The sequence below is a fragment of the Delphinus delphis genome, chromosome 3 (assembly GCF_949987515.2).
Source record: "Delphinus delphis chromosome 3, mDelDel1.2, whole genome shotgun sequence".
NCBI lineage: Eukaryota > Metazoa > Chordata > Mammalia > Artiodactyla > Delphinidae > Delphinus > Delphinus delphis.
The window spans coordinates 60,416,191-60,443,552 of record NC_082685.1 but is presented as its reverse complement, the minus strand read 5'-3'; the positions used below and the strand labels follow the sequence as shown (position 1 = coordinate 60,443,552).

Genomic DNA, 27,362 nt, shown 5'->3' with positions numbered 1-27,362 from the left:
GAGCGAGTACTTACTTAGCGCTGATTTGGAGACTGCCCCTGGGCTAGGTGCTTTCCACACATTATTTCAGTAATTCAGGAATAGATAGGGTCTTGAAACCTGGGGGCTAGAGAAAGGTGTGGAGTGCAGGCGGAGGAAGAGCCCCTGACCACTAAAGTTGTTATGGAAGATTGTGTGTCCTTTGTATTTTATAGAGAAACTGTCCATGGCTTTCAGTCAGCTCAAAGAATTGAGAACTTCTGGTTTAGTTGATAGTTGGACATTCAATTATAATTATTTCAGCTCTGTTTTCGCTAAAAAGAGGATGTGTCCACCCAGCTAAATAATCCTATCACAGAGAGACCTTGGTGTTTGTAATCAAATACTTCTGGACTTCGGATAAAGCCTTCCTCTGTACCTCTTGTCATGAACTTTGAGAAATGTCCCTGAAATCATTTCCAGTGTCTCGGAGGAGATGTGAAGAACTACCATAACTACCGGTGCACACTCCCTCGCCTGGCCCGCGCGCTGCGCCTTTAAGGTCTACTGGGGGCGTGATGTCAGCTGCCCGCGGGCACTTGGAGCGCGAGCCCGGCGGCCCGCGCGCTTCGGCGATTCCGAGCCATTCCGAACCCGTTGTGGAGAAGGACCTGCCTGCCGGTAGCTCCGCGTCCCTGACTTCGCCCGTCCGGCGCGCTCGCCCGTGGGCCATGACCAGCAGACCCTGAACGGGCACCGACCCGGCTCCGGGAACGCGAGGCTCCGCGGCCCCGGCCATGGGCAACTTCCAGCTGGAAGACTTTGTGGCGGGCTGGATCGGAGGTGAGCGCATCCCCGGATGGGAGGGACCCCCAGAGGTGAGTGCGCTGACGGGACAGCCCGGCCCGAGAGGAAGAGAGCGAGTCAGCCGGGAATTGCGCAGGCGGAGTTTCCACGCCGTGCCGGGTCAGGGAGCTCCGCGCCCAGGCGCTGCCCACACGCGCTCTGGGTGCTCGCTGCCCGCCGCCCGGCTGGTCTTGCCGCTTCTCGCCTGCTGCCGCGACCCCGGGGGAGATTCATCCCGAGCCTGCGATTTGCCTCAAAGTTTGGGTCCTCGGAACTTGATCCTGTAATGATTAAACCAATGGTCAAAGCGGACAGCCAATGGAACGTCCCGGCGCGTACACACCCTTCGGCGCCCTGGTGCGCACTTGAGTCTGGGGACTCTGGGCTCACAGGAACTCGTGTGTGAGGGTGGCGTTTGACCGCCGCCCGCCCCCGTGCGCGGGATGCGGAGCCCGGCCTGGCGGTCAGGCCGGCCCTTGTGGCGTCCGGCTGCGGGGAGCGGAGCGCAGAGCTGGGAGCCCAGCACCGGCTGCAGGTGTCCGCTGCCAGATAGGAGGAACCCTTCACGTTTTCAGCCACAGCCAACTGTCATGCCTCTCCTCGGGCACTGCTGGGCCCGCCGGTCCCTTCCTACCACTCCTGGAGACGCTCTCTGCTGAGCCTGGGGTGTGTTTGCTTAGGCAATAGTCGCATCCATTGCCTTGCTTCTCCATTATTCTCTTTCCAATAGGTCTATCCCTCCTCTTTGCTCAGCTATTGGGGGGGGGGGCGGGGGTGAGGGACTTTGCTTATTGTCAGATATAGCCTTTCTTTTGGCTCCATCTAAGAGGACCATCAGAAAAGAGCTGTTGGCGAATGCAGTCCCTCCCCAATGTAAAATCCTGAGACGCTCGCTCAGGTAGAGGCTATGGCTAGCATGTTTGTGCCCCACTAAGTGTTCTAGGTATGGAGACCAGGAGATTTGTAGGAAAGGAAAAAAAAACAAAAAAAGCAACTAACCAGCTAGGATCCCGGGTGGTTCCCCTTCTGGTGGCACCCTCCCACCTCCTAGCAGGAGTCCATGTCTGTCCCCCGCAGGTGACAGGTGGCTGCAGGGCCCCTGCTTCTCACCCTCCCAAGCAAAGGTGATTCCTCTCCCTGGGGGCAGTTCCATTGCACAGGCTCCCTTGGGTAGGGCTGAGACCTGCCTCTCCTAACTTTGCCAGTCAGGGGACTGTGCCCAGGGACCTGCCAGGCACATCCAGACCCTCTTCGGACAACCTTTCAGCCGTCCGGAGGGGGAGGCTTTCCTCGGCTGCCCTTTAAATAGTCAGACCAACTTCAGTAGGGCTGCCAGGGGCTTGGTTTGAGAAATGTCCTGGAGGGTAAGACTGTCAGAGCAGCTCAAAATCTCTGCTGACACAGAGACCCTCCCCAACTCACACAGCAAGTAGTGGGTTGTCCTTTATTCTGAGATTGCCCTTACTTTGTTGATGTCAACATGGTTTTGTTTGTTTTTGTTTTCGCTTCCATGAAATGAACACGAATGTAGTAGCAGTGAATGCTTCATAAGTGTCAGGTGCTGTTTAAATGCTACATGGATACTTTTAAAGCAACTTTATTGAGGTTATTTTACATATCATAAAATCCACTCATTTCAAGTGTACAATTTAGGGATTTTTAGTAATTTTACCAAGTGTTGCAACCATTACCATAAACTAGTTTTAAAACATTTCATCCCCCAGTAAGATCCCTCATGCCCATTTACAATTAAACCCCATCCCCTCCCTCTCTCTCTGGGCAACCACTTTCAGGCTCTATAAATTAGTGTTTTCTGGACACTTTATATAAACAGAATCATACAATATGTGGTCTCATGTCTACGTATATTTCTTTATAGCTCTAATGAGGTAGCTACTATCATTACATCCCCATTTGACAGATGAGGAAATGGATACTCAGAGAAATTCAATGACTTTCCCCAAACCATACATCTAGGATGAACATGAGGATTCCAACCCAGACAGTCTGGTACCAGGGCCATTTTAAGCCCTGTACTCATCTATAGCTGTTTTCTCTCTCAGTGACCTGTCATGATAAACTTTCACCATTACATCCTTCACATCTTGCTTGAAATTTTACTGGTCTGTAATATCCTAAGGTCTGGAAACCACTGACCTGATAATTCTGTTTCTTATCTTGTATCCCTGCTTTCAGATGGGTGGACTAATGAGTGTGCAGGGAGATAATGGCCCAAGGCTGGGTCTGGGGCTGCTGCCCTGGGCTGAGGGATACAGCCAGAGCCTGAGGACCAGAGCTCCTTCCTTCCCCTGAAGGGAGGGGTTCCTGTAGAGTGAATGGCCCGGCTTTCCGCCGCCCACCATCTTTCTGCCTCTGCCCCGTTCTGCGGGAAGGAAGGGTTGAGAGGGGCCTGGAGGTTCTAGACCAAGGGAACATTTGTTCTGGAATAGCTGGTTTCTCTGCCCTGTAGATATCTAATGTTCCAGGACCCCTGGTCTGCCCTACCTGGTGCAGTCACTCCTGCTAGCAGAGACACTGCTTCCTCATCAGCACGGGGAATGGGTCTCAGAAGGATGGCTCCTGCTTCAATCTCACAATCATTGCCTTCTGCGGTACGGCCTCAGGGCGGTCTTGCTTGCCTCCAAAATCGTTCTGGCCTTGTGAAGGTGTGTGTGGATGGGCATTTTTCATTGAAAAGATCCAGAGATCCATCACCTTTTCAAAGAGGCCTTCTTAAAAAAAAAATCGATAGGGATGGCAGCCCCTTTGAGCATCCTGTAAGTGCCAAGCTCTGCTGGCCCTTTACCTTTTCTACTTCAGTTCATTCTTAAAATGGAACCGTGAGGTAGGTGCTAATGTTATTCCCACTACACATGCTACAAGGGAGGCGTAGAAAAGCTAAATAACCTGCAGGTACCTGAAAAGTTTCTGGGTTTTCTCTTCATACCCTCCCTCTTTTTTTTTGAGGTGAGATTCACATAACAAAATGAATCACTTGAAAGTATACAATTCAGTGACATTTAGTACATTCACGGTGTTGTGCAACCATCTATCTAGTTCCAAAACATTTTTCTCACGCCCAAAGGAGTTTCTGGACCCATTAAGCAGGTACCGCCATTTCCCCTCCTCCAAACCCTGGCGATCACTAATCTGCTCTCTGTCTCTATAGATTTACCTATTCTGGATAATTCCTATAAATGGGATCATACAGGATGTGACCTTTTGTGTCTGGCCTCTTCCGCTTTGCGTAATGTTTCCCACGTTCGTCCACACTGCAGCACGTGTCAGTACTTCATTCCTATTTATGTCTAGGAATAGTCCATCGTATGGATACACCACATTTTATTTAGCCACTCATCCAGCAGTGCACATTGGGCTGTTTTTACCTTTTGGCTTTTTTGCATAGTGCTGCTATAAACATGTGTGAATATGTACTTGTTTGAGGGCCTGTTTTCAGTTCTTTTAGGTATATTTCTAACCGTGGAATCCCTGGGTTATAGGGTAATCCTATGTTTAACTTTGTAATAAGCCAAACTGTTTTCTACGGCAGCTGCACCATTTTACATTTCCACCAGCAATATATACGAGTTCCAATTTCTCTATATCATCACGAATACTTGTTATTTTCCTTTTCTTTTCTTTTCTTTTTTTTTATTATAGCCATCCTAGTGGGTGTGAAGCAGAATCTCACTGTGCTTTTGACTTGCATTTCCCTAATGACCAATAATGTTGAGCATCTTTTCAGGTACTTGGCCGTTTGTATATCTTCTTTGGAAAAATGTCTATTCAAGTCCTTTGCCCTTAAAAAAGTTTTTTTTTTCTTTTTAGTTGTTAGAGTTCTTTACATATTCTGGATATCTGACCCTTATCAAATGTTCGATTTGCAAATATTCCCCCCCCTTCTCTAGGTTTCTTTACCTTCCTGAGAGTGTTCTTTTATGCACAAACGTTTTTAATTTTTATGACATCCAATTTATCCAGTTTTTCTTATGTTGCTTGTACTTTTGTTGTCATATGTAAGAATCTGTTGCAAATCTCCATTCGTGGAGATCTCCCCCTATATTTTAGCATATGATTTCTGTAGTTGCAGTGCTTCCATTCAGGTCTTTGGTTCCTTTTAACTTTTGTATATAGTATGAGGTAGAGGTCTATTTATTCTTTTGCATGTGGGTACCCAGTTATCCCAGCACCTTTATCTCCCTTTTTTTAGGGTACTTGTTTCTTGAGGCAGGACCCAGGTTTTACTCCATTTTCTTGCCTTCCTCCATGCGTGAGCCTGTGCCTAACACACTGGGTGGGGGTTGTCCCCTCTGGTGACTGGGCATTGACTGAATAAGTGAATGTAAGCGTCTGAGTCCTCTGTTCTGTCCTAAGAACCAGCCAGTACAAGCGAGGAGTCCAGGGACTGAGTAACCAGGACGTCCTCTTTGATCCACAGGTGCAGCGAGCGTCATCGTCGGCCACCCTCTGGACACAGTCAAGGTACGGTAGCCATGTTGCCATTACCTTTTGGAAAGGGGCCTGGAGTGAGTCTGACTCCGGGAATGTGCCTGCTGTTTCTGACCCCCAGAAAGCCACCAGCGCAGGGCAGGCTCTCTGTGCCAGTCCACGGGGGTGGAGCGCTAGGAGGCCCAGCTGGAATGCTCCCCCGTCCTTGCTGGGCAGTGATTTTGTTTTTGTGAAGCTCCATTTCTGCCTCCAGGCTCTCATGAGCTGCAGGGGAGGGATGGGGCACTGTGAGTGCTCTCCTGCAAGCCTCTATGGAGCGAAGGAACCAGAATCTGGGCCCATAATCTAAGCTTGGGCCATTGGAAAAGATACTCCAGGCACAGAGACCGGCACGGGCAAAGACAGTGAGGTGGGGACACCACCGGGGGGGCCGTGCTTTGGAAGGGCCAACATGGCCACTTCTGCTGATGCATCAGGTTTCTGAAAGCAGCTACGGATCAGAATCCAGGACTGGTAGGTCGGCACTCAATCCTTGGAGGCCTTGACCTTCAGGTTAGGACTCTAGACTTAGGTTGGGAATGGGAAGCTGTTATAACTTGACGGAGCCAGCAAAGCCACCTGGCATTGGGGTCATCCACGCTTCTTGTTCTACACGTGTGGAAACTGGCCCAGAAAGGGGAAGGGTGTCACCTCAGGACATACAACAAATCGAAGCATTGAGGAGTGAGGTGTTACAAAGGGACATTCTTTGGGTCCACCCCTACCCCTGCCACCTGTCCCCATGGTGACCAGCACTCACAGCTGTACCCTGAGAACGTGGCCGCAAATAGCGCCTCCTCACCCTGACTTCCGCATTTGTATCTAACGCTGTGCCAGGGTCGTGCACAAAGAGGACCTGCCAGGCCCTTCTCCCGTGGTCACTGTGGTCCCCTTTCTCCCCATCTTCCTCCCTGCGTGGCCGTGGGCCCCTCCTCAGTCAGAGCCCAGGCCTGCTCTCTTCTTGATGGGGAGGTCAGCCTATGTGTCTAAATAGTTAAAGGTACTTCCTGGCCCCTCACACAGGCCCAGCCTTCTGCTCATACCTCAAATGCATCTTGGATGCTGTCTCTGTGCAGGCACTGTGGGGCTGGCAGGGCAGCAGTGGTGGACAAAGCAAGTCCAGTCCTTCCCCGGCAGGCCTAACAGCCACATTTCTGACCCAGGCAACCAGTGTCTCTCCCTGGTAGAGCATCCTTCCCTCACCTGCAGCTTGGTTAGGGGAGGGTAGAGCTTGTTGGAACCCCCATCCTCATCCCCTGCCCCTGGCACAGGAAAGCCTGGCCACCCTTTGCCTGGCGACATGTCACCTGTAAAGACCAGGACTCTCCTTCTTTTCTCCACTCTGCCCCCTGAGCCTCTGCAGGGAACCTTTCCTGATACATAAAATCTTGTCTCTGTTCAGCCCGAGAACCTCCCTGCTGAGGGTCCCAGCCTAAAGATGCTGGCTTACATGGCTGGCCTCTGGGTCCAGCCCGGGGCTGTGGCCTGGGGCCCTTGTTTCTCTCCAGAACATCCTCCTTCATTCTGGCTGGCATTTTCTCTAGAGTTCCTGTTCACTGAGAAAGGTCTGGGCAATAGTCTCAGAGTCAGAATAACCTGGAGTACAGCTCCAGCCTCCCACATACTCTCCTATGCCTAGGGCACAGCACTTAACCTCCCCAAGCCTCGATTTCCTCGTCTGTAAAATGGGCAAAGAGCACCTCCCTGGTGGGGCTGTCATGAGGATTGTCAAGTGGCAGTGAGGATAGAGCAGTGAACGATCCCCTCCTGTCCTGAAGAATACACACATTAGAGTGTGGGGAGGCAGATGAGTGACTTGTTCCTGGTTCCCAGGGTCGCCCCTGGGAGAGCCAATCTAGAAGGATCTGGGCTGCTGACCTGGGTCAAAGACTCATTCCCTGCCTGCAGCTGCCTCACCACAGGTGGGAGAGCCAGCACTGGCTACTTGGTGGCAGTAGAGCTGGGGTCAGGATGCACTGCTGGCTCCAGGCACAGCTGGTGCATTTAAAGTTTATGTTTGATGCAATGTGACCAGGGTTTTCTACTCAGGGCTCAGCTCTCTACAGCCCAGCTAGAGCACTATAAGAGAATACATTTGCATTGTTTTAAGCCACTGAATTTATCGTAATTTGTTACAGCAGCAATCGGAAACATGTACAGGGAATCAGCTTTCTTCATCTGTGAAGTGGGGATAGTATCCATGCCTCAGAGCATTTGTGGGATTCTGTGAGAAAAGTTCCATAAGATTTCCAGTGTTTTCCCAAGTATGCAGTTGGTGCATACTAAATGCTAGCTCCTGTTGCAATTGGAGTCCTTAGAGGCTTGAGCTGTGCTGCTGGCCTCGGTGGCAGCTTCCTCAAGAGCTGACAGACTTTTGCTCTGGTCTAGACCCAGAGTGAGGTGTGCCCTGGGCTCTTCTGTGGCTTTTCTCAGACCCTCTGCCGGTCTACGGATGCCCCCAGTCACCAGAGCCAGCCTCCATTAGAGGATGCCACAGTTTCACCTTCCGGCCCCTCGGTTAGCCAGTGCAAAGGGCCGAGTGCCACAGCCACGCTCGGCTCCGGGGACGAGAGGGAAATACAAGACGGCCCTGCCCCAGAGGGAGAGCCCAAATAAACCCTAAGTAAACAGACAAACAGATCACATCATTGCAGCATGTAAGCTCAGACCCAAGAGATGAGCAGAAGCTGGAGAAAGAGCCTTCCAGGGGAGGAAAGCAGGTGGAACGTTCTGGAAGTGAGAAGCAACGGATGCTCCAGGGTCCAGGAACGTGCCGCGTGGCAGGCCCAACGGGTGTGGAGGAAATGACCTGCAGGTGGTGAAAGCCACGCTTCTGGGTGCTGGTTAAGGGTGGAATTTATTCTGAGTTTGGTGGGAGGCCACTGGAGAGCTTGAAACAGCAGTGACAAACATTCATCGTTGTTTGGAAAAGATTAGTCTGACTGTTGTGTAGACACAGGCAGAGGAGTTGGGGTGGGGGAAGCAGGAGGCCAGCGAGGGGCCCAGCCCATCATCAGGGTGAGAGATGCAGGGGTTCTGGAGATGAGAAGAGCAGGTTGCTCCTGGGAGTATTTAGGAGGGCAGACTGACGGACAGCAGGTGGGCCAGAGCCACGGGTTAGCTTTTTGTACTCAAGATGCAGCAGCATCATGTGTCCCCACACAAGCGTTGTTTTTGCACACCAAACTGGCCTTTGTTCTTCTCTCAGACCGAGGGGACTCCTGCTGCATTCAGCAAGGTGAGAACGGGACTTGGTGCAGGGAGAGGATGCAAGGCCAGCCAGGCCGGGACTGAAGTCCAGGCCTCCTTCCTGACGGGGTCACTGGGGCAGGGCCTTTCCTTCTCTGGGCTTCAGTGCTGGGAGCCCAGCGCCGTGAGGGAGGTGGGGATGTAACCTGTCTCCGGCTGGCCCTCACGCCCTTGCCTTTCTCCGCAGGCTCGCCTGCAGGCCGGCACTGGCTACGGGAGCACCCTTAGCTGCATCCGCACTGTGTACAGGAGGGAGAGTGTAAGTGCTCCCGGGGTGGGGTCTCCTCCTGGGGACCGAGGTCACAGCCCCTCACACCGGCACGCCCAGCAGGAGGCCTGTTTATTCCGCTCATCACCTTCGGCTCAATTTTCTCTCTTCATCTCACACCATCCTCAAATATTATGTGTTACCTAAACTTAACCCTGCCCCCAAGTGGGATGTTATTGAGGAAAAAAACTGGTTTGGCGTCACCTCTCTGGAGAAATTCGGAGGCATTTAGAACCACAATGTGGAAAATTCCTACAAAAACAGGAGGACCTGCCAGGTTTTCAAAACCTAATGTGTGGCGGTAAACCATGTGTTCACAGGCTCCCTTTATCCCAGCATGGGGCGGCGGGTGCGGGGAGCAGGCTCTTCTGATCCCAGACACCCCGAACGGGCTTGCACCCCAGGTCGCTCCAGACCATGGACCCAGGGGTTTTCTCTGCGAAGGGGAAATTCTGAATAGCATTTTGTAGAAGAAGCATCAGGTGACCTTCTTGAGAATGAGTATGTGCTTTTGGAAGACTCCAAGGCTCTTCCTTGGGGAATTTAAAATAAATTTTAAAATTTAGAATGAAATGACCTGTTGGTTTAAAGAAATAGTCGGGTGTAAGCCCTGTGGCAGCCCTGGGCTTCTCCTTGAGTCACTGGAAATGTGGCCCCGTTATTGACTGCTGTCCCCGCCCAGGCTCCATCCTAGGAAGTGCCCTGGAGCTCGGGAGCCTCCTGCCTGCACCTGGAGGTTCTTCTCTTCAGTCAGAATATGTCTTGTGTCCTGGTGTTGTTCTGACTCTCTTGATCGTCTGCTTTAAAATCAGGGGGAGCGCTGTAAACCCAGCACTCGTTGCTCCGGGGTAATGTTGTCCGATTCCTGTGTCCCCTGAACGGCAGCTGTTGAGCCTCCTTTTTGGCACATGTTCTCCGCAGTGTCTGCCAGCCTGCATCTCCGCTCTGGGGTTTCTGTGGGGACTGTGGGTGTTCCTCTGACACACAGCAGCTCAGAGCTAAGTGATGTCTCAAGTTATCTGAGGGACCTTGTTGTAGAGGAGGAGGCTGAAGCATGGTGCGTGCGTGCATATGTGTTTGCGTGCACATGCGTGTGTGGACGCCTGTGTGAGGAGGTGTCCTGCCCCTTGCAAACAGGGGGCATGCGTTCAGGTCGGGATTAGTGGGTTTGAGCACAGCCTGGAGTTTTTACAATGGCTTCCTGGTGCTTCTTCATCTTTGGTGTCATGTGTGCTGCACTGACTCCTCGAAGAGCCTGTGGAATTTTCCAGGTTCAGTGGAGCATCTGTGGTGTTTGCTGAGAACGCAGTGTGTATGGACAGAAGCCACATCGTGCTGTTCATCCGGGGACTCCCCCTCTGGCTTTTTTCCAATAGACTCCCATGCTCGGGGCACCCAGCTACATGCTGGCCCAGGTGCCCCTGGGATGCTGGGGGACCCTTCTTACCCCATCACTACAGGCTTAGCACATTATATTTTAATTGCCTGTCAGTCTGTCTGGGTCCCCCCTCCCCTGCCCCCAGACTGTGAGCTCAGTGAGAGCGGAGAGTGTGTCTTTCTTGTTGTCCTCCAGGGCCTGGCACGTGCCCAGAGAATGCTTTTGTTGGAGTGACACATGAGGAAAGAGTGTGTGGTGCTTGGTAAGCCCACTACCCACTGGGGCTCCATGGGCTGCCCTCAGCCACAGCCCAAGAACACTGCCACTCCAGTGACAAATGCAGGTTCCAGGCCCAGCACATCACGGCTCAGGAACCAAAGCTTCATGCAGAAGCCGGTTCCTCCTCGGGTTAAGGATGCTCTCGCCCTCCCCTGTCTCTCCCCTCACATCAGCATCCTCTTTTATTCTTTCCACCAACGTACTGGTTTGCTTCTCCTATGGTGTCTCCCCTGCCAGCCCGCAGGCTCCAGGAGGGCAAGGTCTCTGCCAAGGGCAGCATAGGCCCTCATGCTTCCTCCCCCTGGGTCTCCCCACAGGTGTTTGGCTTCTTCAAGGGCATGGCCTTCCCCCTCACCAGCATCGCTGTCTACAACTCAGTGGTGTTTGGGGTCTTCAGCAACACACAGAGGTTCCTCAGCCACCACCGGTGCCAGGAGCCCGAGGCCGGCTCACCCCGCGTGCTGTCTGACCTGCTCCTGGCCAGCATGGTGGCTGGCGTGGTCTCTGTGGGGCTGGGTGCGCCCGTGGACCTCATCAAGATCCGGCTGCAGATGCAAACACAGCCATTTCGGGAAGGTAAGCGGCCAGGGGAAGTGGGCTGGCGTCTGGGGACCTGTGACCCTTTCCTGGTTTCCCAGGTCTGGGATTTGATTAATAATCTTTTTATGGAGCAGGGCATCTATGTTGAATCATTTTATCTGTAGTGGTAACTCTCACTGGTTAAGGATTTTCTACGCGCCCGGTGCCTGCAAAGAGCCCCGCATGGGTTCCCTTAATTCGTCTTCAGCACAATTCTCTGAGGCAGGTGCTGTGATTTTTTCCATTTTACAGATGAGAAAACTGAAGTTCCCAGAGGTTAAGATGCTTATTCAAGGACACACAGTTAATGACTGGGCAGTCAGGACCAGCTACATAACTTGCAGCCCCCCAGGGTGAAATGAAAATGAGATCTTTTGATCACAAATTAGTAAGAATTTTAAAAGGGCGACAGCAGAGCATTGAGGGGCCCTGTGTGACTGCCCAGGTCTCAGACCCACACCTGCCCCCCCCACACCAGGGAGTGCAGCCAGGGAGGCCTCAAGCTGAACTGGCTGCAGGGCCATGAAGCGGGCCGCCCCTCCCTCACCCTTGGTGTTCCATTAGAGCTTCATTTCTTTTTTTCTTTTTTTTTTTTTTTTTGCGGTACGCGGGGCTCTCACTGTTGTGGCCTCTCCCGTTGCGGAGCATAGGCTCCAGACGTGCAGGCTCAGCGGCCATGGCTCACGGGCCCAGCCGCTCCGCGGCATGTGGGATCTTCCCGGACCGGGACATGAACCCGTGTCCCCTGCATCGGCAGGCAGACTCTCAACCACTGCGCCACCAGGGAAGCCCAGAGCTTCATTTCTTATGTGCTGCGTAGCTACTCCTGCGCCGCGAGCTGGAGCTCTCATCTCCTCCCTGCTGGGAAAGAGGTTTCTGACTCCTCCTGGAGCAGTTTTGATAAAGGAGGATGGAAAGAGTGGGAAGGTACTTGCTGTGCAGAGTAGATAGCGCCAGCTCCAGAGGAGGGATGAGCTGGGGGTCTTGGACAAATTTCAGTACCTTGGGGTTTGGTCCTTGGCTCTCATTTTACTCTGTCTCCTCAGGGAAGATATTATCCCTTCCTGGGCCTCAGTCTCTTTTCTGTATAATGGAAGGATTGCATCCCAGGTCCCTCCTTCACCTCAGATATATACCTGACAGATCTCATGGGTAAGACCCCTCTCCTCGGCAGCCTCCTGAACGGCCTCCGTGTGAACCCTCTGCCCACAGAGGCGGGGGGGGTCGGCTCTGCCCCATGGCTGAAGCCCCAAAAGCTCGCTCAGGAGCATCCCAGGCCAGTGCCTCTCCCACCCCCAACCCAGGTTCCTCGATTCAGCCTGCACTCCCTGCTCAGCCGGGGAGGGGTCTAGGGCAGGTCTGCACACACTCTGAGCACAATGCTAATACTCCTCACAGGGGTCCCTGCTACCCCAAGAACATGAGTCACACCTGCTGGGTGCTCAGGGCCCCTGTCAGCATGAGGGGAGATGCAGGGCGACAAGCGGGTTGGCTCACCCAGAGGGTCACAGAGCATACTCCCATGGGGGCCGCCCAGGGAGACACGGGGCAGGCAGGTCCTTACCTCCATCCATCTGACATACTGAATCGTGTCTTGGTACAGCTCAGTTTGACCAAAGAGGTCACACCTCTGAGAAGAGTTTGGAGCTCGCTGATCTGGTCCTATCCCAGAGGCAAAAGCAAAGATGTAGAGAAATGAAGGGCGTCGTGGACAGGCCTAGAACCCAGGAGTCCTGGCCCCCAGGCTGGTTTTTTGCGCTATCCTGTCTACTTCCAAAAAGCTGTGTTAGTCTAGGGTGCAGAGGAAATCTCTCCATAAGCCTTAAAGCTCTTTGGGGTCCAGATGTTGCAAGAGTCTCGGTGATGAGGCTCCTGGGGGCAGCCCCACCTCCTTCACAACCAGGGCACCTTGTCCATGGAAGGGGAAGAGAGAGGAGTAGGCATGCTTTGTACTGTGAGGGGGCCCTCAGCCAGCCTAGACACCAAGGAAGGTGTTTCTCAATAAATGCCGGGACGTTTGGAGGCAAGTTAATGGGTAAACTTTCTTCACCGTGTTTGCTTCCATTCTCTGTTCTGTCCTCGCCCACCTACACTTTTCCTGCAGAGGGTTCTAGAATGGTGGCTGACTTGGCAGGCTAAGGCCTGAGCTGCAGGGGTCCTGAGGCCAGGCTAGAAGCCTCCGGAGACTGGAGGAAGGATAGGAGCAGAACAGCCAGGGCAGGAGCCTCACTTTTAGGGAGCTGAGCAGCCTCCATGAGCAGCTGCCTAAGTGTTCATCGTGTCCTGACACTGTGTTAAGCGCTGTGTGTGCATCATCTCATTTAATATCCACCCGACAGTGGGAGGTCAGCATGACTGTTAGCCCTGTTCATCTACCCAACGCACAATAGTTATGTACCTGCTGTGTGCCAGGCTCAGGGCTAGGTGCTGGGGACACAGCGATGAACAGAAGGCTCCGTGCCTCTTGTAGTGCTCTGTCCAGCAGACGGGCAGACAGGAATTGGGCCACTCCAAATAGGGTGGGTGGCAGGGAGTGGGTTGGGCTCTCAGCCAGGCTGGGGGTCAGGAAGGGCTCCGGGGCAGGTGGTGGGAGGGGTGGAAGGAGAGCGTAGAGGTCAGGACGGTACACCTGGTTAGGGCAGCACCGAGGGCCACCCATGCCTGCTCTCCTGGGCCATGGGAGTCTGAGGCACAGCCCACCTGGGCTGGGACTCTCTAGAACTGCCCGTCCAGGAAGTCGGGACACTTCTGGAGCCTTGTTTCCTGGAGAAGCCCGCTGAGCAGGGAGAACATGGGGATGGTGTGCCCCGCCCCTCCTCCAGCATCTGGGCGGGAGGCAGTTCCGTGAATCCGCGTGGCGCAAGAAGGAAACCGGTTCTTAAGTAAACCGCTTGAGGCAGCGACAGAAAACGAAAATGTGTTTGTTCTGTCTTCCCCAGTGTGTGCCAGGAAGCTGATCTTTGGGGAGCTCAGGGAAGGCTCTTAATAAGAGACCAAGGGAGGTCCTGCACACAGATTTTTCTCAGCCCTGCAAAGCTCCAAGTCATTAGCGCCTGATCCCAGGGGCTTAGCTGGCAGTGCGGACACAAAACGGTTGACCTGAGTGGGCGGAGGGAAGGTAGAAACCGAGACTGGAGGGTCCGCCTCAGCTGTGCCCCTAGAGCCTCTGATCTGGACTAACCCAGAAGAGTCACAGCCATGGGGGCCGAGCAGCCAGTGTTTACTTAGCCCTCACCACGTGCCAGGCACTGTGCGAAGAACTTGGTGTGTGTTTAATCTTCACGACAACCCAATTCCTAGACATTTACAAAGGGGAGACTGAGGCACAGAGAGATTCCATCACCCGCCTGAGGTCACTGCCCTAGTGGAAGGTGGAGCTGGGATACAGACCCAGGCAACTGACTCAGAGCCCACTGATGCTGTTTCTGCTTCTGCCCCAGGGTTCTGTAGAAGCTGAGGCTACAACAACTTTGGTAATATCTGGGCCTTTGCACAAAATCATCATGTACAAAACCAGTTGCAAACTTTGCGGGAGGAAAGGGGACTTGGAGGATGTCTCCAAAATGACAGTGTTCAAGCAGTGGACATAGCTTGTGGGCTTCGAGGGATGGGTCTGAATTCTGTGGCTTTGGGCAGCTCCGCTCTGTGTGGCCCACTCTTCCTTACCTTCCCCTGTCCCCCAGATGCATGGGGAAAGGGCTTTGGCGACTACAGGTGCTGGTCAGGATCAACTATTGGGGATAAAGCATGGGAGGCAGGCAGTGGGTCATCAGGCAGTACTTTCTGCCAGGAATCTCTCCAGAAGATGAGGAAGGGTGTAGTTATCTTTCACTTGTTCCTCGGGAACCCTCTTGGCCAGAGATAGAAAACTCAAAGACTCGCTGGGACCAGGGAGGTAACATAAGTAAGCACAGGTACCTGGAAAATGTACCCTTTTCCATTTTTTGGACACCTACAGCCCTCCTAACCTGTGTTTCGTTTTTCCTCTTTTTATTGAAACACAGAACATACTTCACTTTCCATATCACTCTGCTGTTAGAAACACAGCAGTTCAAGCACATGTGTCAGCCTTGGTTCTGGGAAGGCAGTCGGGAGTGGTGCGCACAGTTGCAAGCTGCCCAGATCCTGTGGGAGGGGTGGCTGCAACCCAGCTCTGGCTGACTGTTGCCATGTGGCCTGGATCTTCTTTTTAAGAGAAGGCAGAAAGCTAGATTTTCCCAGGATCTTCCAACTGGAAATTGTCAGATAATTCAAGTAAAAACAAAACCAAACACAAACCAATGTAACACCATGCAGCCGAAAGCATTGTGTGGGCTGGACAGTGTGGGGCTGTGGTTGGCTGCGAGCTTGTGGTCTCTGCTCTGAGTCAGGCCCGCTCTCCCTGATAACTGGGCTGAGATGGGTAATTGCAGGCTACCCTGTGCAGGGCTTGTGGGATTGCTCATGGCTTGTGGCTTTACCCCAGAATTGCCAGTCCACTTCCCCGGGTGGTGACAACGGGTATGAGAGACTACGCCACGTTGGAGACATGCAAATATAAAGCCATTGAGTTCATCCTCACTGTCCGAATGTGGAGGGAGAAAGCGCCCACCCACCCAAATACAGTCACCGTTAACACATTCATATGTTTCCTTTTTCTGTTCTATATGCATGGATTAAATGTTTTAAGAGGTTGTACTAATGTTATATAGACAGTTTCACATCCTGTTCTTAATTCAACGTAAAACAGAAGCATCTTCCATGTTACTAAAATAGAATTATAAAATTAAAATAGATGGATAATATTTAAAATAGATGTACAATATTCCGTCAAATAAACACACGCACACACGCACACACGCACACACACACTTTGAGAGGGATGATACAGTGTAGTGAGAATTCAGTTTCTGGAGTTAGGCCACCTGTTTCTAATCTTACCCCCACCTGTTGTCGCCAAGCCTCAGTTTACTCATATGCATAAAAGGCGTAACAGGAGTAGCTCCTTCATAACTGGGATGGGATGGGATAACATGTAACACAGGAAGATCTTAGCACAATGTCTGGTACGTTGAAAACACGAAATAAATGTTAGCTATGCAAGTAAACTTATTAGTTAGAAGTCTTCCTACTAGTGAACATTTAGGTTGTTTACAGATTTTCCTCTTCTAAAAATAGTGATGTGATCAGCAAATTTGTCCATAAAGAGTTGCCTTCATTTACAGTCATTTCCCCAAATGTGTGGGCTCTTTGATTCGTGACTGGGCCAAAGAGTACAGTCATTTTTAAGATGCTTGGTACATATTGTGAAATTTGTTATACAGAGGGGTTTTACCAAATTACATAGGCAGTTGCTAAAGTTTAAAGGGAGTGTCCGTTGGGCGCTGCCTACCAGTACATGCTAGACGGCAGTTATCCTCGTGAAAACTCTTCCAACTTCACGGAGGTTTTCTCCTGGGGCCTCTGTCATTTGGCCTGAACTAATTCAGGTCTGGCCTTGACAGTAAGGTGCCTGTAAAGGTGCCATTTTCAAGTTATCATTACCCTTCGCCCAGGCATGAGCCTCACTAGGCACCCTGCTGGGCCCGAGCTGGAATTCAGGGGTGAGGTCCCTCTGCTGCCTGGGCCAAGTCACATCCTGGAGCCCGGTGGCCAATGACATTCACTCCTCCCCCATCTGGGAGCTTTCAGGTCTGTGTTTTCATTAAGAGCCTAATTAATGTGCAGATCACAAAGCCCTCAACACCACAGGAGGCCAGAGTTTGCGGAATCAGAGGAGGACTCAGCATTAACTCTGTGCTGACCATCATAGTAATTTCACCAGGCCCAGCTGGAGGCAAAGGGCTGAGGGTTACACTTGATTGAATTCACTCTTTGATTCATTCATTCACTAGCGTTTCCCGAGGCCCTGCTCTGAGCCAAGCAGAGTAGGTAAACCAGGTATCAGACACGCACAGCCCCTGCCTTCATAGAGCACTCAGTCTGGTGGGGAATCAGCTGTGCACCAGAATGAGAAGGGCCCCAGGAAGGCTCTGGAACCTCAGAATCTGGCTCTGCAGACCGGGAAGGCTCCAGAGAGGAAGTGGCTCTTCATTGGGTGTTTGAATACTGGCTAGGATTTGGAGGTGGGGATGTAGGGAGGGAGAGCTGTTTCAGACTGAGAAACGATGTAAGGAAAGAGTCAGTGGCAAGGGACTTCCCTGGTGGTCCAGTGGTTAAGACTTCACCTTCCAGTGCAGGGGGTGCGGGTTCGATCCCTGGTCGGGGAGCTAAGATCCCACATGTCTTGCAACCAAAAAGCCAAAACATAAAACAGAAGCAATATTGTAACAAATTCAATAAAGGCTTTAAAACTGGTCCACATTTGAAGTGAGAGAGTGGCATGGACTTATATATACTACTAAATGTAAAATAGACAGCTAGTGGGAAGCAGCCATATAGCACAGGGAGATCAGCTCAGTGCTTTGCGACCACCTAGAGGGGCAGGATAGGGAGGGTGGGAGGGAGATACAAGAGGGAGGAGAGATGGGGATATATGTGTATGTATGGCTGATTCACTTTGTTATAAAGCAGAAACTAACACACCATTGTAAAGCAATTATACTGCAATAAAGATGCTAAAAAAAAATGGTCCACATTAAAAAAAAAATCTTAAAAAAAAAGAGTCAGTGGCAGGAAAGGCAAGCATGTGGCAGGATGAGGGGGGAGGGGTGGAAGATGCAGGGTCAGTTGTGAAGAGCTTGGATTTTTAGCCGAGTATGGGTTTCCCTTCTGTTCTGCAGGCAGTGGAGCGTCTTGGACAGCAGCATGACCTGAGCACAGCTGTGTGGTAGGAAGTGAACCTGGCCTTCAGAAGGGGTGGGAGGGGGTGGGAATAGTAGAGGTGAGGAGTCTGATTTGGAGGCTGCTCCACAGACCAGGCGAGAGGCTGGGAACGCCAGACCCGGGGCCGTGGGCTTTGGGAGTAGAGGGGAGCGGCAGATGGAAAAGGCATTGATGACGTAGAACCAACAGGCCCAGCAGGAGAGAGGAAAGTGTCGAAAATGACCCAGGATTTCAAAGTTGGGTGGCGATGAGGGAGGTGGTACCTCCCACGCAGGGAATTCACCAGCAGATGAAGCATGCAAGACAGAGCTTGGCGTGGAGTGGAGCACACATACTCATTGTTGCTGCTGCTGGTTTGGACGCTGGCTGGAGGGGTAGGCTCAAGTGAGAACTGTGGGGACTTGACCTTGGTTCCTGTCGAGGGAGGGACTGCAAATGGAATGTCAGGGCTGGAGGTCTAGACAGGGGTGCGACAGACATAGAAGTGACAGCTGAAGTCATGGCGTTAGATGCAAATGCCAAGGTGAGCTGCAATAAGACCTGGGTAGACGTCAGTGAGAAAACGCTGTAAAGGGGTTCGGGAGGGAACTATACTGATGCTAATAGCTGTAGTTAACAAGTATTGCGCCCCAGCCATGTGCTCTGTGCTAACACAAATCCCGTGATTCAGTCACCACAGCAACTCTATGAAATCCGCACATTCTCCATTTGACAGGTGGGGAAACTGAAGCTGGGCTTAAGTGACTGGTCCATGCTCCCTGGGCTCTTCCGCCCCGGGCCATGCAGCTCCACACCCTGGGAACACAGTCCTGAGAGACTCGTGTCACCAACGTGGGGAAGGAGAGGGTAGAAGGGAGAGTTGCTGAAGTCAGGGTGACAGTGGGGACGGAGACCAATGGGCAAAGAAGGAAAAAGACTTTCTTTTCCAAGTTGGGAGGGGAGAAGGCAAGAGACGATTGCGAGAGAATTTTGAGGCAAGAGGAAGGAAGTTGAGGAAGCCTGACTCTACCATACTTAAGATAATCTGATGGAATGAAAGGGACAGAGTGTGGCCAGGATTCGAGGAGGAGAAGGTCCTAATATCTGGACATGCCGAGAGGAGACAAGCTGGACTGGATGGTCACAGTGGTCAGATGGTCACAGCTGAGGGGTGATCTGGGCAAGTAAGATCGTCAGCCACACACCTGAACACAAAGCCCGTTTGAGCTCAAGAATCTGCATGATGACAGAATGGGGCAAAACCATTTCTCCCTGGATCTTCTGAAATGTCTGGCTGAGAAGGTCAACAGCTGTGCCTCAGAGGCCCTGACTACATCAGTTTGTCTCTTTGGCAACACAGTTTTATTGCTCCCATAAAGATGTGTGGCTGCCAAGAAGGATACTTATCTCCAGGCAGGTTAGCCTTTTGATGCAGTGGACTTTCTAAGAATTTCCCAGTTCAGGGCAGGAATTATTGATGCTAAGCTCCGTAAAGAGATACACATTGATCCATTCAGTTCCTAAAGAAGGAAGCCTCTGGGAAGGCAGGAACCCTTGGAATGTGATAAGGGGCACAAAAACCTGGAGACTAGCCAGGACCATACAGTCGGGGCCTTCTTCTCAAGTAGGCTGTGTGCCAGTAGGAAGTGAGGGCTGGAGCAATGGCAGCCCAAAAGTGGAGGGAGGAGGTCTGTGAAGAGGCCAGGCATATAGCCATGCAGTTCAAGAGGTGCCCTTGAGTTCTGGGCAGTGTGACTGAATATTTTTCAAACTGTGGTCCCACTTGCTTGCCAAGATTAATGAAGGTGTACACAACATAACACACCGTTGTATAAGTTACATACAGTGAGGACACATCCATTTGTTCTTTCAATCAATTGACAAGGGCAAATATTGTCCTGATTTCTAGACTTGACACTAGTGTTGGTAGTTCTCAGAGCTGGGTCGGTATCTACAATCTTTCCACAGTAGGCTTGGCAGGTCATGGCAGGTGACAGCAGGGCATGGCTGCCTGAGATTAGCAAGTCCAGCACTTCCGGAATCTGAAGTCACATCAGGGCAAGGTAATAAAGACAGGAATGATAACTATTTGCCTAAAGTAAAGTACATTTGCACAACACACATTTTAGTAAAGTACATTTGCCAACATTCTCAGTTAATTTTCACAAAAGCCGAATGATGTGGACAGGCCACTGATTCTTCCCCTTTTGTGTATGATGAGGAAACTGCAGCCCAGTGTGGTTGAGTCCTTTGTACCAGGTTGTACAGTAAATAGAAACTGAGAAACAGAGCAAATCCCAGCTGCTCCTAATCCAGGGCTCTTTCTACTAAACCATCTGCCTATCATGGACTCTTCAGATCATGAGAAAACTGCTGGACTCTTTAGAAACAGGAACTGGGCCAGAGCTTCCCAGTTGGTAATACCCTGGGGAAGTGAACTGAGGGGTCCCTCAGCTTGTTGAAACCCAAACCACAGAGGTTATACCCAACCTGTTTGTTGGAGGATGTCCATCCACATTACTGGATGCTTCCATAACATCTTCGACAAGTGTGGCAGCTTATGATTTGGAAGTTTCTTTTAGCATCTATAGTCTCTGGCACAAGGACCAGACAGGGCTGGGCTTGGAGGAATGCCGAACACAGGAGGTGAAGCTTTGGGAGGCCCCGGTGCTAGAGCTGCCGATCAGATGCTCAAGTGTTCACTGAACGGATGTTGAGGCACATACGGCCCACAGTGTCAGGCACAGGGCCACAGTGCCTGGGACAGGCCACAGTGTGTGATTCCTATCATCAGGAAACTCACTGAACTCACGGTTAAGGCAAAACAACGTGCTCAGGAAACAGCGGCAACCAGGACAGACCACGGCAGGGGGCACAGCCTTGGCATGGACTAAGGGTCCCAGCTTTTTCTACAAGTACCTTTTACATATATACGATGGAGACCAACCCATAGAACGGCTGTTCACTTTGTGTCCACAGATTAAGAAAACACATATGACAAGAAGCTACCATGGATCATCAGTGTACTTAAGTAATTGTTATTGTGTTCCCACAATAGCACCTACACATATGAGAAAAATGGCCAGACATGTATGTGAGATATTTCAGGAATTCTGTCAATCTATAATGCTTGTGGATGGGTGGGTCCCTTGAAATAACCCCATGCTGCCCACTTCCATTTGAGAGCCTGCTGGCCCAGAGGCATTCGAGCACAGAACACTTGGTGAGCCTGCATGTCGTTAACTGGGGACCAGCAGGGCCTCATCAGTGGGTGGCGGACTTGTTAAGGATTTTCTGGAGAAAGTGACCTGTTGAGAAATGATGTTGTATTTCCACCCCACCCTAACATAGGCACACAGAGGAGGATTGGTGGCGCTCTCCCTTCCAGAGAGGCTCCTGAGGCCTGGGCCCTCCTTACCTCAGTGGATCAGTGACCAGTCACTGTGTTTCAGCTGACTTTCCAGTTTCCAAGGTCATGACCCACTGAAGAAATTGAACAGCATTGCCTGAAAAAGAAGTGAAACTTGTTCGTGTTTGTGTCTGGGAAGGGTACAGCGGGATGCAGTGACAGGACCCTGGGTTCTGAGAAGAGGGGCACTAGTGGCAGATCTGTGGGGACCTCAGCCTGCATCTGGGCCAGTGCAGCCTCTCTGAGGTAGGAGGACCCCCCAAGGAGTGGCTGCACGTGTACCTGTTAGAACTGACCAAACCTGGACACCCGTACTCTCTGCAGAGCTCCCTGCAGAGGCACCTGCCTACAGAGGGACCTCCCGGCCCAGGCAGGAGCCAGCGAGCAAGGCACCAGACACTGCTGCTGAGCGGTGGAGCCAGACAGCCACAGTGTGTGCTCCGAGGAGCGATGGCGGGGACTGAGCTGGACAAGGCAGGGGAGCCCAGAGGAGGGGTCTTTTTAGAACTGTGTAGGCCTTCCTAAGCTCCTAGGTGAAGGTTAGGAGCAGGGTGGGGGGCAATTTTATCAACTTTGAACATCCTGCTCATCTCGGTGTAGGGTGCTTGAGTTGACCCTAAATGAATTTGGGAAAACAAAGAAAACCACAGGCATCCTGAGTGTAACTCTACCTATCATAGTAAAAGACTCTTGATTTAGCGAGTACAGCAAAAAATGGCCTTAATGACAAAGTGCTCATGATAAGAAATAATCAGAATTTGATTCATCATCTTATCCTCATTTTAGAACAAAAAATTCTCATTAGAGAAACTAAATACATTTCATTCTAGAAGGAAATATACCTAATGTGAACCCTTCCCTTGCATGTGTGCACCCCAAGCCAAAGCCCTGAAGGTTCTAGAACAACAGGCTGAGGGGCAATGGTTCAGTGTGAGCAGGGTGCCTACTTCCTTCCTTGGGTTCCTTGCACAAAGACAAATCCACATGTATCAGATGTGCATATTTCCAAGAGCTGCTTGCCAGCAACCTCCCAAGTCAGTTCTTAAGGGTCACCAAAATTTGTTTTACACAAACTAAATTTGGTCCACTGCTAGAGTTACCAGAAGCTCTGATTCGGTGCTTTTCTAAGTCTAGCTGCCAAGGCTCCTGGGCAACTCCTTCCCCAGCTGAGCCACAGAGCATCTTGTGGTCTGAGCAACTGATCAGAATCCCAGCGGTCTTCTGCCTTGTGGTCCCTTATGAATTGTCCATACCACTATTGCTAAAGTAGGTGGGCCCATAACAGAGATTTGCTTCTCATTGAGTGACACGTCATTGATGTCACAGAATCCTTTTGCCTTGAAAAGCAGGAGAGGCTAGGTAGGCTTCTTTGCTCTGCCTGAGTAACCAAAACAGTTTATTTCAAGTCTAAGACGTCATTTTCTCAGTAGGATATGGTGTCTGGTGCATGCCATGGTCAAAACTCACCAACTGTGCACTTACAAGCTACACCTTTTATGGAATGTAAATGATACCTCAGTTAAAAAAACAAACTAATAACAACAGGCAGAGGAGGCCAGAGGAGAAGACAAGGGCTATTAAGAGTGATTGGTCTTCATGGGAAAAAAGGTGAGACTTAAGAACAGGAAAGAAGTCCAGCCAAGAATGCATCATCTCAATGTAATAACAAGGACACATCAAACAAGCCTCAGATAAGGAAAGTTCTGTTAACAAGAAAGGGAGTGGTGTGGTCTTGAACAGTGGCAGTGTCATAAAAACAAAACCCAAGAAAGGCTGTGGAAATGCTCCAAATGAAAGGAAGCTAAAGAGAACTGACAACTAAATATAATACATGATAGACTGTATCTTGTCCTGGGGGTTGGGGAGGAACACTCTAAAGGTCAGCACAAGATCACAGGAAGGTATGAGCATAGACAGTACATTAGATACAAGTATTGTCCATGTAGATTATGAACCCGGCTGTTGTCCCACAGTATGTAGAATGGTATCCCGAGTCTTAGGAAACACAGACTGAAGTATTTAGGGGTAAAGGACCATTTTGTATGTAACTCACCCTTAAATGGGTCAGAGAATAAAATTATGTATGCATGTGTGTGCAAAAGAATTTCCTTATTGCTTATTTTGGGAGAAAAAAATGAAAGTACAGATTTGGTTCTGGTTTGGGTCTTGATGTCAAGGCTGGTTCTCGTTTGGCCAAGTGTTTTTCCAATTTTATCAGATTCTCTCCTTCTATCAGTAACTCCTGAAAGCCACATTGTACCCACAGCTGATTCGTGAAAACCCTGACTCCAAGTCAGGTCACTGTTACCTGGAGATGAGCATGGCCCAGGCAAAGTTTAGGCACTGGGACAAAGGCATCTGTTCAGTTTAATTGCACACACGTGTTTGAGTGAAAAGTGAGGGGGCGGAGTGGGAGAAGAGGGGGAGGGAGGGAGAGAGCATACAAACCATAAAAAAAAATAAGGTAAAATGTTAACAATAGGTGAATCTGGGTAAAGGTGTTCTGTGTACAGTTTTCCTTTTTTGTACTTTTTTTTTTTTTTGCAAATTTGAAATTATTTCCAAATAAAAAGTTTCTTTAAATATATTGGGGTTGAGGGAGCTGGAAGGAGTTCCAAGGGCTTCACAGTATCAACTTGTGTCCAGAAGGCCTTGGCCACCAGTTCAGACTCATGTCAGTATTCCAGGTCACCATGACAATTCTTTTGCTGTAATAATTGTAAATGGATCATTTTCAAGCAATAAAAGCTAGATCACTTATGTTACAACCCTGGGAGAATGTGAGAGAATTTCCTTATTGATTATCCTGAAAAGAAAAGGAAAAAAGTACAGGTTTTTTGTTGAAAAAGTCAGTTGGAGGTTAGACAAGTTTTTTTTTCAACATCTGTCCCCCACACAAGCAGAATGTTATCAGGACATTCTCTTTCAATCAGTAACTTCTGAAAGCTACATCATACCCACAGTTGATTCATGAAAACCTTGACTCCTGGGACAGATCACTGTTACTTCGACATGAGCATGGCCCAGGCAAAGTTTATATGTTGGGACAATTAACATCTATGTGGGCTAATGTCAGAATTTCCCAGGATGACCCTGGTGGTATCATAGTGGATTTGGGAGAGAAAGGGGTGTTCAGTGTCCTCTCGGTGGATTCTCAAAGACCACAGTGTCTGATCTTGCTCTGAGCTCAGCGGGCCATGTGCCCCTAAAATTGGCCACCACTCCTGCTCACTCCCTGCTATAGACTATAGAATGAGACTCAGCCTCCTGCCCACGCTGTAGTTGGCCTAATGTACGTGACCAGGATGCCTCTGTTCCCCCAACATAGAAAGAAAATACGGGATTAGTTTATTCAAGCATACTTTCCAGGCAAATAGGAACCTCCCCCTGGACCTCGCCTACTTCTGGGTTGAGTGAAAAGGACAGGTTGTACTTTACTCCTAAATCTCCGGTTTGGGCTGTGGCATCATGAAGCTGAGTATTTTTTCCTAATCTTCATTTGATAAAGATGGGGCTCTGTAGGGGGCTTGGATGTTCACCTATATAGCAAAAGTGATCTGTCTCTTAGCCAGCATGTGTAAAACCCCATTGAGAGGGTGATTACAGGGCATTAAACCCAGGTGGCAAAATACGCATGTGGTCACAGGCAAGCTTCATTCTGTTTCTGTCCTGGCCATGTCATGTTAGTTCTTCAAGAAGGGAAAGTTGAGAACATGAGTCCGCTTTATCTGCACTGGGACTAGGAGGTCTCTCTGGCCATGAGTCAAAGCTGTGCTAAAAGGTCCATAGCAGGGGCCTCCCTGGTGACGCAATGGTTGAGATTCCGCCTGCCGATGCAGGGGACACGGGTTCGTGCCCTGGTCCGGGAGGATCCCACATGCCGCGGAGTGGCTGGGCCCGTGAGCCATGGCCGTTGAGCCTGTGCGTCCGGAGCCTGTGCTCTGCAACGGGAGAGGCCGCAGCAGTGAGAGGCCTGCGTACCGCAATAAATAAATAAATAAATAAATAAATAAATAAATAAATAAATAAATAAAAGGTCCGTAGCAGAGTAGACAGGCATGAGGCAGGGAGATGGAAGAAGCCCGATGGAAGAATTAGAGGGACAGACAGAGTCACTACTTGCTGTCTACACACGGCCTGTAAAGAAGCTACTGATATAACAACAGATGATCTGCCAGCAGAGACCCCAGAGGTCAGCTAAGGAGACAGCACCCTGTGCCCCTGGACTTTGAGGGCCAATGGCACCAGTACTGCCCTACAGCTGTTTCAGGGCACAGCCTGGCCAGGGCTGGAGAGAGTCAGTGAGAACATGTCCAGCCCTCCAGCCAGTGCATCCTGCACCCAACTCACACCAGTCAACTTGGTCTCAGTAATAATCTGGTGATAACATTGCGCTCCTACAGTGTTCCTAGCGCCATGCTGAGCTCTTTATAGGTATTACCTTGTTGATACTCACAACAGCCTGTTCTCTTTTTTATTTAAAAAATACAATTTTCCAACTTTATTGAGACACAGTTGACATACAGCCTTGTGTAAGTTTAGGGTGCACAATGTGATGATTTGGTACACGTATGTATAGTGAAACGATTACCAAGATGAGGTCAGTTTACACATCCATCACCTCGCATAGTTACCATTTTGTGTGTGTATGTGGTGAGAATGTTTAAGACCTGCTCTCTTAGCAACTTTCACGTATACAATACGGTATTGGCCTGTCCCCTTTTCAAAGGTAAGGAAACAAAGGCTAAACAGGTGCCTACCAAGGTCAGAAAGTTGGTAAGCAGGGCCAGGATTTGGAACCAGGACAGTCTGCGTCCAAATCTCATACACTTTTTACCACACTATGCATGAGTACACACACACACACACACACACACACACACACACACACACACACAGGGTGTTGGATTTTCCAGCCTCTGCTTCAAGAAGGAGCTTGGTATGCCTCAGCATATTTGATCCAAGGCATCGTGCAGTCACATTTACTTAAAAAGACATAGTGATGGTTGACCGAGAACCTCTGGGCATTCTAAGGCAACAGGTGCTTTATCACCTGGCTGGGATTTTGTCCAGTCTGGCTGAACATGCTGGCAGGAGCTCCCTGCTGGGACTTCAGAATACCCATTTGAGTTGCCAAGACGGTCAGAAGTTTTGGTAAAAATCAATTGGTGACGTGAGTGGGAACTGTCAATGGGCTGGGCTGACTCCAATGCCAGACAGTGGTCATTCTCTTGCCCCCAGGTCACTTGCTATCTTTTTGCACTGTCTTTGCAGCCAACCTCGGTTTGAAGCCCAGGGTGGCAGCTCTTGGGGAGCAGCCAGCCTACCAGGGGCCTGTGCATTGCATCATAACCATCGTGCGGACTGAAGGCCTGGCAGGGCTGTACCGGGGCGCCAGTGCCATGCTGCTGCGGGACGTCCCGGGCTACTGCCTCTACTTCATCCCTTATCTGTTCCTGAGTGACTGGATCACGCCCGAGGCCCACACAGGCCCCAGCACCTGTGCTGTGTGGCTGGCGGGAGGCATGGCAGGTAAGGGCGGCATGGCTGATCCCTGCCCCCGTGCTGACCATGGCAGCAAGACAGCTGGGGAGCCTACCATACCCTTCTCAGCCCTGGGGAAGGGCAGGGTTCATCCAGCCACTCATCCAACAATTCTTTGTTAAGTACCTGCTATGGCCAGACCTAGCCAGGCAGACAAAGGGCTAGGAATGGGGAATGGTCCCCCCTCTTTCTCCCATCCCCTTCTCTCTGAGTCCCTATTTGGACTCTTACAGCTTTCAGCTGGAAGGTATATTTTGAGCACTTACTCTGTGTCAGGTATCACTGAGCTTTGAAAAGAAACTCTGTTATCATGGCTCACCTTTTTTGAATACTGGCACCCTGCAAACCTTTCCAATGTGAGATTTTCATTGGCCCCAGAAGGTAGGAATAAGTCTCCCTATTTTTCAGGTGAGAAAACAGGTTCAGCGTGACCAACTCAAGGTCACACAGCTAATGCAGACAGTATAGTAGGGACTCTGCAGTCAGAAAGATCCAAGTTCAAATCCACACTTAGTCATTCTGTGACCATGGACTGGTTACTTAACCTCCTTACTCAGAACCCACGCTGCATGCCCATTTCA

The 27,362-nt window shown here is 50.6% G+C and overlaps 1 protein-coding gene across 7 annotated transcripts in view; it reads left to right on the top strand.

Moving 5' to 3' along the window:
- Positions 1–597: 597 nt before the first annotated feature.
- SLC25A48 (solute carrier family 25 member 48) overlaps positions 598–27,362 on the top strand; it is a 43,361-nt gene continuing 16,596 nt past the window's right edge. For 2 of the 7 annotated variants that reach the window (XM_060008803.1, XM_060008798.1), the window contains exons 1-5: positions 598–801; positions 5,243–5,286; positions 8,729–8,800; positions 10,784–11,042; positions 26,512–26,769. In XM_060008803.1, coding sequence (XP_059864786.1) covers positions 756–801; positions 5,243–5,286; positions 8,729–8,800; positions 10,784–11,042; positions 26,512–26,769 — 679 coding nt within the window. In that variant the 5' untranslated portion in view covers positions 598–755. Of the gene's footprint in view, positions 837–5,242; positions 5,287–7,946; positions 8,086–8,728; positions 8,801–10,783; positions 11,043–26,511; positions 26,770–27,362 lie in introns of those variants that run through there. The other 5 variants (XM_060008799.1, XM_060008797.1, XM_060008800.1 and 2 more) reach the window with 5 other exon arrangements.